We start from the raw sequence: 18,659 nt of genomic DNA on the forward strand, positions 1-18,659 counted from the left end.
AGTGTATATTAAATCTAAACTGCATATATCTTCTAATTTAACTTTATTGTAGTTCAAAGAATATTTTGACCGATGTGGCGGCATAGCGTAGCATTCTTAGTACGATAACTACCAAAGAAGATCAAAACATTATTTAACTTCCCGTTAAATCTCTATGAAACATAGTAAAACTATGGAAGAGAAATAACTGATATTAATGGATAATTAATATTACTTCAAAATACTCTAAAGCTGTTATCTAATCAAAGTACCGCATCCGTATTCAACTAACTGGCAACCCTTAAAAATCTTCATCCTACTCGTCGGTGAAGACATGTCGGCTGCCCCTTGAAGTGTGCATGTTTGTGTCTGTGTATTTGGCATTCGTTTGCTTCTATATGTTGTTATTAAATAAACCGTCGTTCAAAAATGGGAGCCTATTTGTCTGTGCCTGTGACGGATAAGATCAGCAACGACGAGGAAGGGAAAAATGTCGCATATGGTGCGAGTTCGATGCAAGGGTGGCGTGTGTCGCAAGAGGTAATTATCAATTCTGTTACAATTGGCGGGTCTTTGTTCCAGTAGGCGTGATGGTCGCCTTTTCGAGACCGCACTTTAATTTATTTTTATGAATATGACGACTTGAATGATCAGGAACGATGTGAAATTCGTTTTATACTGTCCCGTATTAAATGTCTGGTATTGTAAACCTTGGCAAATCTCTAGATTAGGTGTAGGGTTGGATGCGGCTGAACTAGACTAGATCAGGGGGATGGTAGGCCCTAGACACGTATAGGCAAGCTATATAATCTATATAACTTTATCTGTAAGACTACTAAAAGTTTGGGTAAATCGCCATTGCATAGTTCATACTGAAACTTATTTGTTTCTGTATAGCTTAGCCTCTATTCACGTGCCGGTATGGAACTTCATAGGACTGCTGTTTGGTTTTTACGCTTAATTTATCTTTATTTTATCATGTGGAATAGTCCTGTGGGACGTCTCTATATATTTGGACAGTCCAGGCGAACTAAAACTCATGTCCAGACTTGGGTAGCTGTAGGAGAGCAAATCTCTAATGAGTAAGATTGCAAAATTACGATATAATCTATGGTAATGAAAAAGTGATGTTATTGCTAATGTTAAATCTAGAATAAAAGATTGATATTCATCCAGTCATTTTATGTGGAGATGCTTATCATGATCTAGTATGGGAAATTGTGGATAATGTTATATTTACGGACGGAACAACATTTTCAACAGATTAAAGGGCTTTTCCTGTAGTAGATAATGTGCTTTCAATGAGTTTGTCCTTCATTTCTACAGCAAATAAACCGAAAACCCATTAGACCCAAGATGAGGGATTTTTTTTTTTTCCTTTAGAAATGGTTCTGGCTTTGCCATGCGGTCGCTTCACTCGCAAAAAAAGAAAAACATCAAGTTCCTACGTACTGGCAAGTGGTACATGCTGAGCTGCTTATGCTAGCTAACCCCATTAAATATTAAATCTTAGATAATTAAATTATTTGAACGAATATAAGTGTCATTTTTTAATAGAACACTTTTTTTTTTCCTTTTTATAGAACACTTTTTGGGGTGAATGTGGTTCGTAGGGACAGGGCAATATCTTTCTTATTACTGGCCAAATTGTTTTTCTTCATGGGGAAGATGTTCTTTACTATGATGCGATATACCATAGTATGAAGTTTTTGTATCATTTTAGATATTATGTTTTACCTTTACCACAGCAGTATTTTCTTAGTTCAGCCCGGTCCGAACGCAAGTCACGTGTAGCTCCTGCTTAGTTTTCCAAACTTTCCCGATAGATAGAGCCCGTGTCGTCACAGCATGAGAATCGTTGGAGCCTTTGTAGATCAGCGGCCAGGTCCTCCCGCAGACATAGAAAACGGGAATTTCTTCCCGTTTTCTAACCCTTCGTAAGACGTGGCCGTTGTTCTACAAAAGAATGTTATGCCAAAACTCAAGAATAGAACACTGCCTAACTTGAATGGGCCCACCTAACCTTACCTACAAGATGTGTATCTCCTTAACGGGTGGGGGGGGCCTAACGCCCCCCCTGCGACCCCCCGTACATAGCCGTATAATTAATCTTAAACCTAAACGGGGTGGCTACTGCCCACCTGCGACCCCCCCTTACACTTGCCTATTCTTAATCGGAAGTCATCATACATACATGTGGCCGCTATCACTCATACACACAAGCATATTCTTAATCGGCCGACATCATAGGTAGTAGGTTGGCCAGGGCACCAGCCGCCCGTTGAGATACTACCGCTAGAGAGTTAGGGGGTCCTTTGACTGGCCAGACAGTACCATATTGGATCCTTCTCTCTGGTTACGGTTCTTTCCCTTTGCCTACACAGACACCGAATAGTCTGGCCTATTCTTTACAGATATTCCTCTGTCCTCACACACCTGACAACACTGAGATTACTAAACAATTCTTCTTCACCCAAGGGGTTAACTACGGCAATGTAATTGTTCAGTGGCTACTTTCCTCTTGGTAAGGGTAGAAGAGACTCTTTAGCTATGGTAAGCAGCTCTTCTAGGAGAAGGACACTCCAAAATCAAACCATTGTTCTCTAGTCTTGGGTAGTGCTATAGCCTCTGTACCATGGCCTTCCACTGTCTTGTGTTAGAGTTCTCTTGCTTGAGGGTACACTCAGGCACACTGTTGTATCTAGTTTCTCTTTCTCTTGTTTTGTTGAAGTTTTAATTGTTTATATAGGAAATATTTATTTAAATGTTGTTACTATTCTTAAAATATTTTATTTTTCCTTGCTTCCTTTCCTCACTGAGCTATTTTCCCTGTTGGGGCCCCTGGGCTTATAGCATCCTGCTTTTCCAACTAGAGTTGTAGCTTAGCATTTAATAATAATAATCATGCATACATGTGGCCGCGATCACACAAACCAGAAACGGAGAGGGTTGTACTTACATTATTACGGAGAGGGTTGTACTTACATTATTTGTACTTACATTATTACGACCCCATGCGACCCCCCGTACATAGCCGTATAATTATTCTTAAACCTAAACGGGGTGGCTACCGCCCACCTGCGACCCCCCTTACACTTGCCTATTCTTAATCGGAAGTCATCATACATACATGTGGCCGCTATCACTCATACACACAAGCATATTCTTAATCGGCCGACATCATGCATACATGTGGCCGCGATCACACAAACCAGAAACGGAGAGGGTTGTACTTACATTATTTCCGGTTCAGCTTGCGGGTTTATTCGTAACCTCTACAACGGCCCCCTATTTATTCGAAGTCTCTGAAGTCCGAGTCTTCAACTGGTATTGCCTTTCTGACGAGAGACATCTTCTTCTTTTGGGGAGGGCACATTGGAGGGGCACTTTTAGGAGATGTAGGGTGATGGGACACCTTTTTTTGTGGATGGTTTGTTACGCTACGTTGTGGAGGGGACGGGTGTTGGGACGGACCAGGAATTTCGGAATCAGAATCGTGGGTATTGAGCGGATAAACACGTTTTACTAATTCAAGGAATGCCTTCAGTCTGCACCCCTTACCGATCAATTTCGGTAGTACAGATCTTTTTAGTACTCGCCCTTGTGATTCGATGGTATTGGTGTGCACACTGGGATCTTTTGGTCTCACAAAGTTAATGCTATGATTAACAGTTTTGTGGTGAAGAAATTGATCCTTGATATTATTATAGGCCTTCCAACAGTCCGAAATTATTGTAGTTTCGGGATGGACCTATTCTAATAATATCGGGAGCAATGTCTTCTCCGAACGATCCTCGAGAACCCTGAAAAAAGTCTCGCGTGTTTCCCGGTCAATCCTGCCGAACACCCATTTGCCATCGACCTTGCTGCCAACATTATATTTTTTTTTTCCGAATTTACTCTCGTCAATCTCGACGATATGTCCTGGTCTGCCAATTTTTTTTACTGTCCATCACTAAGATGTCCGTACACACGTCGCGCCAGAAGTTGTACCAATCAACTAGTGTGTGAGAGGCAAACTTTTTGTACAAAGGGAGAATCTGGTTCTGAGAAAAACCGTAAATAAAACTTGCTAATATAACAAATACATCTTCGTACGGTAGCTTTGATCGTGAAAATAAGCTACCGTGGTTAGGGGCGATCTTCTTTCGGCAATAACTATATGAACAACGCCCAGAAAAACTTGGCTTTTCCACTATTCGCCGATTTTCCATCATTCTTGTAGCTCATTTCACCGATACGACATTTTGCACAAATGCCGGAAAAGTCGTCTAAAAGTCCCATTTTATATAAATATTTTGTAAACTCAGCACTTGTAAAATTCATAATCCTCTACATACTAGGATTGACTGAATTGAAAAAAGATTCACAAGTATCTACACACTGATTAGTTGCCATCGCGCCGCGTGGGTAAAGAATGAGCATTTCCGACCCTCGATGGGTGCTCCCGTTTCCGTATTTGAATTTTTAGAAAAAATGAGTTATGATTGGGTGAAAAAGTTAATCCCCAGGTCAAGGGGGGTCCCATTGGGTCGTTTCTAATTGCCGCGGCCGATTAATAATTCAGTATTCCGCCGCTATGGCGCTGTTGATTTGATCAGAACGTCATCTATAGGGAATTCTAGGAACTATGGGAGCGAGAAACTGCGTGGCAAGGTACAGAGCTCGTTCGACTTATAAATTTCACGTCAAATTAGATGGTTTTCAAAATCTTTGTATATCGGTATAGTAAGTACTTACCCTGGATATTTATAACATTCTGAACAGTTAATATTCTTTGCAAGTTTCCGATAAAGTTGAAAATAAGGCGGCTGCTATCATACATACAGGTGGCCACCATCCTACACACATCCCGAATAGTTCGTTTTTACAATTTAATGCTATCCCATCAATATACATTCTTACTCCTTTGTTAAGTTTGTAGTTAGTTGGGACACATCCTTTATAGTGGTATTTGATACTGCTATGATAATTATCATGAATTGTTAGGTAGAGGAAAGGTTGTTATAATGCGCCGTTCGCTGAATCCACGGCCAAGTTCCTCGATTGTTAAATTTCCCCCAAGCATTGTTTCCTGCATGACTATAATAACACCCTTAGGGCGGCACTCTGTTCGGCTATCAGCTGGTGGCGCAAGCTTGGAAATTTATTGATGTTCGGACTTATGTTTTCGTTAATCGCAACAATATACATTCTCAACCCCTTGTTAAGATTGTAGTCCGTTGGGACATGGCCTGAAATTATGCCAAACACTATTTTGTTATATTTACAACCAAAGGCTAGGTTAGTCAACATCTAGTTAAGATGTTTCGGTAGATAAAGCCAGTGTCAAACAAACCACCTGAACTAACCCTTTGTTTCCGTGCGCTTGTAGGCCGGCCGCGTTATTTTGAAATTTTAACCCCCCCCCTCCCGACCCGAGATTGACCTGCACGAGGTCAACCCTTTCCAACGCTAAACGCCGTAATGGACAGACGTGTTCCGTATAGTTTGAGCGATGGTGTTGAGTTTATTACTCATTTAGATCAGCTTGATGCTTTGAAGCCAATATGGTTTTTAGACCTACGGGACTTTACTCAAGTTACCCTGTGATTTTTTAATTTTTTATTTAGAGAAGGGCTCAAGAACCCTAGGATTTAGACTTCAGCGACTGCAAATATTAAGGTAATCCTGAGTAACTTCATTATTACAATGTGGTTAAGATATAATTTAGAGTGCTGCCCATACCTTTTTTTTTTTTCTTTTTGTGTAGGAGAGTTACAAAGGGGGTCCGGGGGCTTGCGACCAGGGAACTACCAGGTTCGGTTAGGTTGGGTTTGTATGATAGTGACAGTGTTTGGGGGTCATTAGGAAGGTAAGGACACGGCTTGTAGGACAGGTTTTGGGGGGAAGTTTGGGTTAGGTTTCCATTTTTCTTGCACGTTTCCGACATTCATGCAACGAGTGGTCCTTGTATGTAGATTGTTGGGATAAGCATTTACAAGGTTAGTTAATTCATTATTTCATTCTGTTAAACTTCCCGAGAAAAACTCGTTAGATGTTGATCTTTACTCTATTTTCTGGCGATAGCGACCCTGTCCTAGTATGTAGTTTGTTGGGACAAGCATTTACCAAACTAGTGAATTTAATACTATTTCATTGTGATCATTCCCTTGAAAAAGAGGCGATATTGGACATTTTTTACTCTATATTCTGGCGGTCCAGAAGAGAGGAGGAATGAGGTAATGTTTAATGGCGAGGTAAGCGAATCACAGCATAATAAAGAGTGATAAACAATTAGTGTCATGTAAAGAAGACTGCTATGGAGTACCTAGAAAATGGGATGGAAAAAAATTAATTTTTCATGTGCCTGGAAGGCCTGCCCTGTTGTTCTGCAAAGGTTCTTAACTAACTTTTAGTTTTGTTTTATGGGGATTTTGCCCCTAATTCCTTGTTTCCCAACAACAGTCATTGGAACCTCTATATATCAATGACTAGAGCGTACTGCACATAGAAAATGGTAATTTCCTTTACATTTTCTAGTCGTTCATAGCCGTGTCTGTCGTACTGTAAAACCTCTGCACAAGAATACTACCTAACCTAACCTACAAGCCATGTCCTTCCCTACTTAACTATGGGGTGAAGGCTGACACATCCCTGGCGACCCCTGTTAGATTGTTGTATTCATAACTCCCCCCCCCCCTGTGTTTGCTTCCCAACTGGCTTCACTCCTGACAAGGTGATACTGAATTATATTTTGTAAAAAGAATCGATTTGACAATTAACAAGAAAGTTTACAATTGTCCCAATGAACTACATTTACCCTATGATATATATTAAATAACAAATATAGTTGTACTTACATTACTCGATGTCAATGAAGTCGGAATACTTGAACCTTTGGGTTGCATCATCTTTCGAAGGGACATGTTTTTTTTTTTTTTTTTTTTTTTTTTTTTTTTTTTTTTTTTTTTTTTTGCCATTGGATGAGACAGACTGGCCTGTGTTCTGCAGTATGCTATATGCAAAGCAAGCTAAATCATCTTTATGAGATAATTTGGATCTTTAAAAAAAAAACTGATATTTCTTGGAAATTTGGTTTGGCACAAACTGTTTGAACGCGCCAAAAAAAAAAAAGTGGGCTTGCCATCGTGAGTTAATTTTCCCTTGTAAACGTGACGCATGTCACCAACACTTAACTTGAAAGCCAAAACAATGGTCTTGGAGTCCTATTTTATATAAATAATACATAAACTCCCTTTGTTGGGAGGAGGTCATAACCCTCACCAGTTTTGGATTGTTCAAGTTATATATGAAGCCACTTGTATCAGGTTGAACTTCGTCACTCTCGGAGATGAATATTGCCATCTTCACGTCTCGGCATCTAAGAACTGGCATCTCTGACCCACACTTGATGCTCATTTGACCTTGTTTAAATTTTGGAGATATGAAGTGTGTGTGATAAAAAAGAAAAAAAACATCCAGCGATTTCCCGGGTCAAGCGGTTTGATTGGGCAGTTTCAAATTACTGCATCTACCATTAGTTCATTATATCGCCGTTAAACTGCTGGTGAATTGATCTAAATGTCATCTACAGTGAATTCTAGGAGCTACACAAGTGCGGAAGTGCCTGTTAGGGAAAGAGACTGTTTGACTCGCAAACTCTAAGGCAATTTTTATAATTTTCCAAAAAAATTTATATCTATCTTGTAAGTACTTTAACCGGTGGTATTTAAAACATTTCAAATAGTGTATTCTTTATAATTTTGCAATATTGTTGAAATAAGGGGGTTCTGGGGCTTGGTCGTCATCATACATACACCCTGAATGTTGCCCAACCACAGCCATTTACTGTACACATTTCGCAAGTTTTTCGCTATTCATCATAGGCATTAAAAGCCAAGTTAAACGGGTAGCTATTCCTACCCTTGGGAACTGCCGTATAGGACATGCTTTCATTATTTATGAGATATTTATATTAGTGGCCAAATTGCTCCTATGAGACAGGAAGGCTCACTTTTGCAAGTCTCATTAGGTTTCGTAAGCAGTGCACCCCCCCCCCCCCCAAGGATTCTCCAAGAACAAGCTCTTGAATTCTCGGATCTGTGATGACATGTTCGAGCCCGGTGGCATGAGCGCGCTCAGGCAAGACATCTGTTCGTTACCTGTTCTAGGGAATGTTTATAGGAGACGATAGTTTCCACCACCTGATCTCTGTTGGTAAAGACCAATAGTGGACGGTCTTCCTGTCATTGCTGCCAGTCCCCGAGAGACTGGTCTCCTTTGGAGATGACATCCATCCTTCGGACCCCTCGGGCTAAGGCACATAAGGCAACATTGAAGACTCCTTGCTCCTCCAAAACTGTCCTTTGCTCTTGTATGTTAGAGAAGATTTTACAGGGATTAATCTTGATTCCATTGAAGATTGCATGAGCCATAATGACGAACGTACTCAACTTATTCAGTATAACTCTGAATAACTGTAAACACTAAATAATTTTCTTCTCATGTTGTAATGTATTTTTTTTTTTTTTTTTTTTTATCTTAGGTTAGGTCAACATTTAGAGTTCTTTAAAGCTAATGAAATGTTGAGATATCCTAATGGACAATCATTACAGTATTTAATTTAGGATCTTTACCCCTATTTGATTTACTGAATGTAATGGATAGAAAATGAAATGTATATTTGCAACTGTGTAAAAATGTAATAATTGTCAATAAATAACTAACTAACCAGGGAAGCTTCATCTGCTGAAGCCTCAAGTTCAGATGAAATGGGACCAAGAACACTTTTAAAAAAAATTCTGCTCCTCACAGTTCCTCCCCAGGTTCAGATCAGGCTGCTAGACTCCTAGTACAAGCACTGTCCCACTTCCAAGGAAGACAAAACCATGAAAATGTTCAGCTCCAGAAAGATCACTCTGAGGAAGAATGTCATTCTGCCTAAGTGTGCAGAATGACTGTTAATGGGACAGGTCACTCTTTGGCTGCTTGTTGAAAGTAAAGCCAACCACCACCTGTCATATGCCAAGCTTGTGGTGATCCCTTGCTCCCATGCTGAACCATCCTCAGGGAGAATCTCTCAGGATCCATCATTGGTTACTTCAGATCACGAGTCTTCTGCTGACTGAGACAGATTTGATCTTCCTCTTGGCACTAATCAGAGAACTTGCTGTGCTCGGTCGTTTTCATCATGTTTTAGATCTCGGCGTACGCCATTTGTCTGTAAGCTCGTCTTCATCGGGGAAGTCCAACTCCTCAGGCTGCGTAGAAGCGCCAGTGCGACATGTCTCCAGCATGCTTTAGCTCTTTAGAGCAGAGCTCTCAAAAGCTGACAGATGATTCTCAAGATCATCCTGCTATTCAACGTGTGCCTAACCTAGCCGCTGGGGTCTCGTGAGAATCCCAAAGTCTCCAGTGCGCACAGTCATCTATGGCAGCTTGCCTGGCTTGCTCGGCCATTCAGAACTCACCACGTAGATTAGCGAGCGCAACATGACATCACGTTCGCATACCAACATTCTGTGTCTCGCTTATGCACAGGTGAGTGCAATCTACCCCGCTAGGTAGCTCGAGAGACAGTGGGCACCTGTGACGAGCAGTGATCCACTGCACGATTGCTTGCAGATAGCTGCGCAAGCTTTAGTGGCTTGTGATTGTTCACGATCTCCTGTCAGCACAAGGGGGGGAGCGTGTGAGGCAGTTTTGCGTACCTCTGACACCTCCCCAGGTGGCTCGTGTTCCAGCTCAGGAACAGGTCATGTGTGAACCAGCTGCACCAGTCTTGTCTCGTGATGCTCTCCTTCAGGAGATCCTTAAAGCAGGTGCTGCCATCGTCCCAACTTTTCACCAACCACTGACTGACCCGAGGTCCTATCCTGGAAGGGTGGCAGTTCACAGCAATCCTCAGTCTCCTTCTGACCTGAGGTTGCTTTGTGCTGCTGCCATTGCCTGCATAACAACAACCCAAAGCAGGAGCACATGCTGTTCCCGTGCCCTCCTCACCCACAGCTGCTAGGCGTCTGATGCTATTCTCAATAGGGGTTCCCCGGTTACCATTCTGGCACCGAAGGGAGAAGGTTTTAGGTGGTAATGCTGCCAAGAAGGGCAAGAAGTCAAGGCCATATCATATGGCACTGATCCGGTGTTTGAGAAATGGGGAGTTATTCCCATTAAGCCTCATCTGGGGTGGCGTTGGCCTAGACAAGCCACGCCTCTGCCTAATGACACTGTCTATCCCAGTTCCCCTAGGGGATCGAAAGATCTGTCTTTTGTAGGTTCTTTTAGGCTCTTCCCTATAGAGGTTGTCCACCCTTCCATTTTCGCGGCACCTCCCATCCTGGTGCCAATCCCAAATTGTATACAGGCTTACTATATATGCCCAACATCTTAGGTAACAACAAATTTTCAAAAACTAATTTGTATTTTTCCAAACTACACAAACCAGAATACTTTACATTAGAAAACGATAAAAGCAAAGCTGGGAATACGGCTTTTGAAGAATGGCTGCAGAGTAATAGTGTAGAGAAGTATGAAAGATATAGAGAAAAATGTGAAAGTAAAGTGCAAGGTAAGTGAGGCAAAGAGGGCAGCACCAGGACGGGACGTCCTGGTGCTGATCCCAATGAAACCTCCCGTCCTGGTGCTGATCCTAATGAAACCTGTGGTCACAGGGCAGGACAAGGCTACGTCCAGTATTCTCGCTTCGTTTACTAGCAAGTTCTGCCAGCGTAACTATGCTAACTCCCTGCCGAAGAATTGGCCCTCCAAGCTTGCGGAGGATCCAGATCTTCAGAGATGGGTCCGGTTAGCAGCAACTGTGGTGCCAGTCCAGGAGGTCAGCTCAGACCCTGCTAGGCCTTGTGCCTCTATGGCAAAACCTGATGATGACTATTGTTCCTACTCAGGTGATTCTATCAGTGATCTCCCTCCTGCTGCTAGCCCTAAGACTCCTGACATGGAGGAAGGCAAGTTTGAATCTGTATTTATGCAGGTTCTCGCCTGCTTTTGGATAGTAAATGGATTTGGTGAGGCCCCTTACTCCCCTCCGCAGAGAAGAGATGTGGCTATGAATGTTTTATGCTCTTAGACCCATCAGATAACGGTTGGATCTACTATTGTCAAGTTGGCTGCCGAATCCATTGCCAAGGTAAACTCTCTCGAGAAATGTCGGGCATTTAAGAACATTGTTCTCATGGGTGCGAAGCAATGGAGATCTTAAAACAAGACACGGCAACCCAGTGGGCCAACTGGATCCTGAAGAAGCGTGATGCCATCTTCAGGTGCCAAAGAGCATCTTTTGCCATGTAACTCCTGAATCAAGTGCCCTTCCTTGTATCCTCTCCAGGATGCGGAGGCAGTTATGGACAAATCCCTTCTTTGATAGGAGTGAAATTGATGTGAGTGAGGAGCGGGGCTTCTCCCCGCAACCATTATTAACACCTCTTTAAAAGTTTTTATAGCCATATGCTAGCTTGCGCTGATTTTTTCTATGTCAAGAACTAATGGTTTGTATTGTTAGAAGTACTGATAGCTTCCAAATTTGTCATGTTTGTGTTATTTACTTACCATTAGTGAGCCCCTTCCCTTATATCCAAAAATGTCCCTCCCCACACAAAGGATACATGTATCAAATGTGCACACACTGGTAAGAATGGCTTTCATAACAGATTCTTGTCTCATTTTCTGGGCAAACTTTACACATTTAGCCTATTTACTTATCTTTTGACTATGTGTCCTTCAGGATAATCATAATTTTATTATTTTCAATACTTTATATAAATAAGTGGACAAAGAATTGAGTAGAACATACTTTAGAGACATGAAGGGCAAATATATATTTGCTAATACCATACAATATAGTATATAAGGGAAGCTGATCATTTATTCGACAGAAATTTAGAGAAAAATGTGGAATACTCAACTATCTAAATATCTTTCCTTGGAATTTTGAATAAAAATTGTATGAATTGGTGCCCAGACCAGAAAAGGGACACATTAGACCCAACACTTGAATAAAAATATAAAAAGGATTTTTTAGATGTAAATTGAATAGTTTCATTAAAAAAAAGAAATATCGATAAATTGACTTGCATTTTACCTTTGAATAGATGTGGCTGGCGTGGGAATTAAGAGAGAGTAAGGGGGGGGGGGGGGGGTTATTACATCTTGGATGGAGTCTCCTTCCAGGAGTGGTTTTAGTAAAATATCTGGAGTTTTCTATATAGAACAACTTATGTACACTTCCTCCACTATTTATAAGGAATCTATCTACAATAGAGATGATTGACTGCTTTTAGGGTGAAAATTATATAGTTTATATTTAAAAGATCTCTTAATGTTGTTACTCTTAAAATGTTCTCTTTTAATTGTTCATTACTTTTCTTGTAGTTATTTGTCGTTTTTTCATTGGGCTTTTTTTCCCCGTTGGATCCTTTGGGCTTATAGCATCCTGCATTTCCAACTAGGGTTGTAGTTTATTAACGATAATGATAATAATAGTAATTATACAGTTATCACTGCATTGGCTCTGTTATTGATCACGTGTTAGAAGCGTTAGTATTTGACCACAAAAACAATGCATACTGACTGAAATTTTGCTCACAAACCAATAAAATGCTAGTAAAAAATTTGCTTGTATTTATTCACTCATAAACCAAGGTATTAATGTACTAGCATTTAGTACAGTATGTGGCAAATAGAATTGGTGATTGAAAAATAAAATAAAACCAAGTTTATTGTGTGTGTACACTCTGAGAGTGTTTCTGATCTTTTGATATTCTTCCAGGATGCTCACAATTCCATCATAGATTTTGAAGGAGATTCTCACCTCTTTGCTGTGTATGATGGTCATGGAGGACATGAGGTGGCAGCTTACACAGCTTCCAAGTTACCCGAGTTTATTAAAAAATTCAGTTCACACCAAGATGAGAATGTGCCCGAGTCTTTAAAGAAGGCTTTCCTGGCTTTTGATGCAACCTTGGTAAAGCCAGAAGTCGTCACTGTCCTCAAGCAAATAGCTGGCACAAAGGATGATGGTAAGTCGCGCATTTTTATCTTGTTTGAAATGGAATAGTTAATGAAATATTGCTGTTTACAATTGTATTTGTTCCTCTGTGGGGTACAAACTGTCTACTTTTAATACAGTACGAGTATAATATCGACAAAACTGAAATGTCTGTTAGATTTTCACAAGGTAAACATCGTTGATCGCTGGGTGGCTGGTAAACTCCACCAACACAACAGGCAGAGCAACCCTCACTTTACTACTGCCAAGTTCAGATGAACAATGCTGAGCTTGCTGACTTGGTTGTTAGAATTACTAGGTGTTTTCCCCTTTTCAGTGTTAGATTCCATCAAGGGTGTGTCTCCGAGAGAGGTAACTCTAGTAGAGAACTATAAGCTCTCCCCAATAGAGTTTACCTCCGACCAACTCTCCACCTCTCTAGAGAACCAAGAAGGATGATAGGAATAAATTTCCAGGACAAGCTAAGGACATCCCCAAGGATCCTGAGGGAACTACAAATTGCCTCGCTCCCCTGGAAGCCGCTTCCTCATGCGAGAGCAAAGACGGAAAAACATTCCCTAAATCATCTGGCCCCACAGATCCAAGGACGCCGAAGCGAATCTTAATTTCTCAGCAGGGATTTCAGTTTCATGAGAGTTTTTACTCTTGTATCGGTGTGGGTACACATCAACGGCGTTCATCTCCTTCGTTATCTTGACGATTAGCTGAATCGGGTGTTGTCCTTCTCCGCCCAGACAGACTTCATTTGATTTGCCACAATCTTGGGATTGTGGTGAACCAAAAGAAATGAGAATTAACGCCCACACAAAGACGCGTGTATCTAGGTATAGATATAGACTCAGAGATCTAGAAGGTTTATCCATTCCAGGAAAGAATGTCCTGTTTGCAGCGATTAGCTCTGCCCATCCTTTGTCTACCCCACCTGCCACCTCATCGGTGGCAAAAACCACTAGGGCACCTATCATCCTTAGCCATCGTTATATTTTCCCTGTTGGAGCCCCTGGGCTAAAATTTTAGAATCCTGCTTTTCCAACTTGGGTTATAGCCTAGCAAGTAATGATAATTATAGTAATAATTTCCGTATTCCCAGCTTTGCTTTTATCGTTTTCTAATGTAAAGTACTCTGGTTTGTGTAGTTTGGAAAAATACAAATTAGTTTTTAAAAAGTTGTTGTTACATAGGATGTTGGGCATGTATAGTATGCCTGTATACAATTTGGAAGAATTTTGTTTGGTTTTATGTCTTAGGAAACATATTTTCGATACAACCGACTATTGGGAGGCTCAACTATATTTGTAAATTGGTGGTCTTGCCTTCATTAGTGACTGTAATGATCTGGCAGAGGTTTCCATGACCCCTGTGAAAATGGGCGTGACAGTTACTGATGTGTGTTTAGCACCCCGCAGTGATCAATGGCTTCAAGTTGGACAAAGGGAAATCTCAGACCTGGCCTAAGAATTCATTGTGGTCGAGCTAGGTTAAATAAAGAGATGTTACATGCTCGAAGGTGCAACCACATCTCTTCCGTTTGATCCCACAGGTGGCAGTTTTGCATGTGTAAAGACTAGACTGGAAGCACAGTCTTCTCAGCTCATGAGTCTGCTTCGAGGAGGCTTGTAGCGACCTTTGGTCAGCTTACCTCGCCACCACTCGGGAATTTGGTGAATTACAGTTATTTACTTTGCTCTGCTGGAAAAGTAGTGTCCTTCATATCACAGCAGTCAGCGTATCAAATGCCAGTTGGGCCCTGAAATAAGGGATGCTGTTGTTTTCATATTCACCTGGCAAGCTGTACAAAAGGAGACATTGATATTGAGGACCTGGTTCAGAAAGCTATGTCTCTTTCCTCAGGAACTTAGAGGTTATGGTGGAGGAAGGTTAGCCATGACTTCATCATCTACCATGCAGTTACTTTCAGGGGGTCCAGCCCCCTTGAAGGCGATTCTGACAACACACCGCTCTGGCGCACTCCCCAAAGCGGCTTTCAAGATTTTCTAGCCACCTCCAAACCCCAGTCAGGATCTCAAACTGCTTCTTTCTTTGTCGGATGCACCACATTCTTTATGTTAAAGGTTCTTCTATTACTCACTGGTTTCCAAGCATAAACAAATTAATGGAAAGGTGTAAAAGGTTTTAACTAATATTTAAGAAATAACTAGCATCCACTTTGTTTGCTCATCCACTCTCTGTTGCATGTTAAATATAGAGTGGATGCCCCTGACCATTACAGCTTTGCCGATTGATCATGGTGATACACAAACCCTTAAACCACGTGAGTGATGATACCTCAACGGAACTAAAGTATGTAAAGATTTTGAGGCTGTCAGTTTTGACTGAATAGACATTTTGTCTTTGGCATTTCCGGGAGGAGTTTAGATCAAATTACGAATGTGAGATTTCAAGCATAGTTTTCTATTGCATAATTTTTATATGATTTGAGATGTGTCAGGTTTCTAAATGAAACATAATTATTACTATTATTCTAGTAAATTCCTTTGTCATGAAGTAAATATTGTATTATATAATGGTTAGCTTTTGAATATCTGTTGTATGTTGGACATATTTGTATATTATGTACCAATGTATGATTTGTATGTTATTTTGCCAATAAAAGCTAATCTAATCTGTGTGGTTTTCAAATATATAGAGAGCAGGGTACTTTCAAATTCTTTACTGGATGAAACACTTAATATTGTATTGACCTTGGGAAGTTGGGCTACATTTGGCAAAATATATTTACCTTAGGAAGTTGGGCTACATTTGGCAAAATATATTTTCCTTAGGAAGTTGGGCTACATTTGGCAAAATATATTTTCCTTAGGAAGTTGGGCTACATTTGGCAAAATATATTTTCCTTAGGAAGTTGGGCTACATTTGGCAAAATATATTTACCTTAGGAAGTTGGGCTACATTTGGCAAAATATATTTACCTTAGGAAGTTGGGCTACATTTGGCAAAATATGTTTACCTTAGGAAGTTGGGCTACATTTGGCAAAATATATTTACCTTAGGAAGTTGGGCTACATTTGGCAAAATATATTTACCTTAGGAAGTTGGGCTACATTTGGCAAAATATGTTTACCTTAGGAAGTTGGGCTACATTTGGCAAAATATATTTACCTTAGGAAGTTGGGCTACATTTGGCAAAATATGTTTACCTTAGGAAGTTGGGCTACATTTGGCAAAATATATTTTCCTTAGGAAGTTGGGCTACATTTGGCAAAATATATTTACCTTCGGAAGTTGGGCTACATTTGGCGAAATATATTTACCTTAGGAAGTTGGGCTACATTTGGCAAAATATATTTACCTTAGGAAGTTGGGCTACATTTGGCAAAATATGTTTACCTTAGGAAGTTGGGCTACATTTGGCAAAATATATTTTCCTTAGGAAGTTGGGCTACATTTGGCAAAATATATTTACCTTAGGAAGTTGGGCTACATTTGGCGAAATATATTTACCTTAGGAAGTTGGGCTACATTTGGCAAAATATATTTTCCTTAGGAAGTTGGGCTACATTTGGCAAAATATATTTACCTTAGGAAGTTGGGCTACATTTGGCGAAATATATTTACCTTAGGAAGTTGGGCTACATTTGGCAAAATATATTTTCCTTAGGAAGTTGGGCTACATTTGGCAAAATATATTTTCCTTAGGAAGTTGGGCTACATTTGGCAAAATATATTTACCTTAGGAAGTTGGGCTACATTTGGCAAAATATATTTTCCTTCGGAAGTTGGGCTACATTTGGCAAAATATATTTACCTTAGGAAGTTGGGCTACATTTGGCAAAATATATTTTCCTTCGGAAGTTGGGCTACATTTGGCAAAATATATTTACCTTAGGAAGTTGGGCTACATTTGGCAAAATATATTTACCTTAGGAAGTTGGGCTACATTTGGCAAAATATATTTACCTTAGGAAGTTGGGCTACATTTGGCAACAGGTTGTGAAGGACCTGAATGACAATTATTAAGGTAGGATTCAGTGGACTTCTGAATCTGAACAATGGAGACAAGTAATGTCTTCAAGAGCTTGTGAGAAGCTCTTCTAAAGATGACTGAACATGTGTGTGGTTCATTATCTTCATCATCCACAGCTACCCAAACCTAAAAAAAAAGTTTCCTTCTGCTAACTTGATTGGCAACCAAATAAACACTTTTCATGATTGCTATTGAGCAAAACGTACTCTTGACAGTTATTTAAATCATATTAGTGGCCCTGGCATGATGCAGAAAAAGGGAATGTAGATCATGATCTCCCATAAGTAATTCCAGCACAAGTTCCAGCAATAGTTGCTAACTAAACCAGGGGAGGGCATCTTTATGCATAGTATTTTAACAGTCTGAAGGGTCTGTGATTGCAGCCAGTCAATGAAGGGATCTGAAGACAGCATCTGTCACAGTAACCTTAGGCCTCTCTGGAAGGTTCCATTCCTTTGATAAGGGCATGTATTTGTTAAAGTAAAAGACTGAAGACTTTCTAAGTTTTGATTAAACAGAGCTTATGAAGAAGCATCATTGTATTTGCACAGTTTGAAAGGGCTGTGAATGTATTCCTACCATTGATCTATTTATTTATATTAAATTTTTTAAGATTTGTCTAATTTGCTACATTTTATTTGCAGAGTCTGACTCTGAAGAGGAGCAGGAGGAGGTGGACAGTTTGTATCGGGAGGCGACCATGCCCTTGGACGAAGTCATGGCAAAGTATGCTGAAAACCCTCAGCTTACTAGAGTCATGAAAGAAAAAGAAAAAAAGGTACAGTATAACTCTTAAGAAAAATTATGCATGCCACACATTTCTGCATATTAGACAACCTTTGTGTGACAATATATAAAATTCTGGTAAATTTTCATACAATTAGCTCTAGTACAAGACGAGTGCTGATTACAAAATATCTGGGGCTAGTCTATTAATGGGTTAAGAAAAAAGTGTTGGTTTGAGTTTTGGAAAAGTTTTTCTTCACTCGCATCTCAAAGCCAAAACTTGTTAGAAGTAATTTCTGCCGTTGATATTCAACTGATCTAGTGACAAAAATCTGGGAGGTAAGTTTTAAAACTCGGTTAGAGCATTAAATGTATAATTGGATAGAGCTGTTAATTTTAGGGTGCAGTGCCAAATTTGTTGTTTGTGAAATTTCCAAGAAAGTAATTTCCGTCTTATTCAAGATTGTCAAAATTTATTTGGGTGATCTTTCCATAGGGAAGGGTCTGATGGCTCAGTAGAGAAAAAGTTTGGATTTTACATCATTACTTGAAGTGTGTTGTGTGATTACCCTGCTATGTATTGCATCGATTTATATCATTTGGATATTTTTGATAGATTATTAGATTTATTTTTTTTTAATGTAGAATCATTTTTTTTTTTAATGCAGAATCAGTTGAAGTAAAAAAGGAAGAGGAGAAAAATGGTTTTTAAGTAATCTGTCCAAATCATTACTGTATTAAGTGTTCCATTATGTTTAGATAATAACAACTACAAACTTTTAATAGATTATCTTCCTTTAAAGGATGAGCTGCTGAAAGGAAATCAGGTTCTGGAAGGGAAAAAAAGTGTGTAGTGTTTGGCATATGTGATAACAGGTTATTTTCTGGGTAAAGATCCTACATTAGAAAATAAGATATTTCATTCTTATCAGAAAGATTATATGTATGACAAAAACACAGTTC

The 18,659-nt window shown here is 40.0% G+C and overlaps 1 protein-coding gene across 1 annotated transcript in view; it reads left to right on the forward strand.

Moving 5' to 3' along the window:
• The first annotated feature begins 289 nt into the window (after window positions 1-289).
• LOC137631815 (protein phosphatase 1G) overlaps window positions 290-18,659 on the forward strand; it is a 43,432-nt gene continuing 25,062 nt past the window's right edge. The window contains exons 1-3 of the mRNA XM_068363812.1: window positions 290-519; window positions 12,746-12,995; window positions 17,615-17,748. Of these exons, the coding sequence (XP_068219913.1) occupies window positions 409-519; window positions 12,746-12,995; window positions 17,615-17,748 (495 nt within the window). The 5' untranslated portion in view covers window positions 290-408. The remainder of the gene's footprint in view (window positions 520-12,745; window positions 12,996-17,614; window positions 17,749-18,659) is intronic.

This window comes from Palaemon carinicauda, chromosome 40 (assembly GCF_036898095.1).
Source record: "Palaemon carinicauda isolate YSFRI2023 chromosome 40, ASM3689809v2, whole genome shotgun sequence".
Classification (NCBI taxonomy): Eukaryota; Metazoa; Arthropoda; class Malacostraca; order Decapoda; family Palaemonidae; genus Palaemon; species Palaemon carinicauda.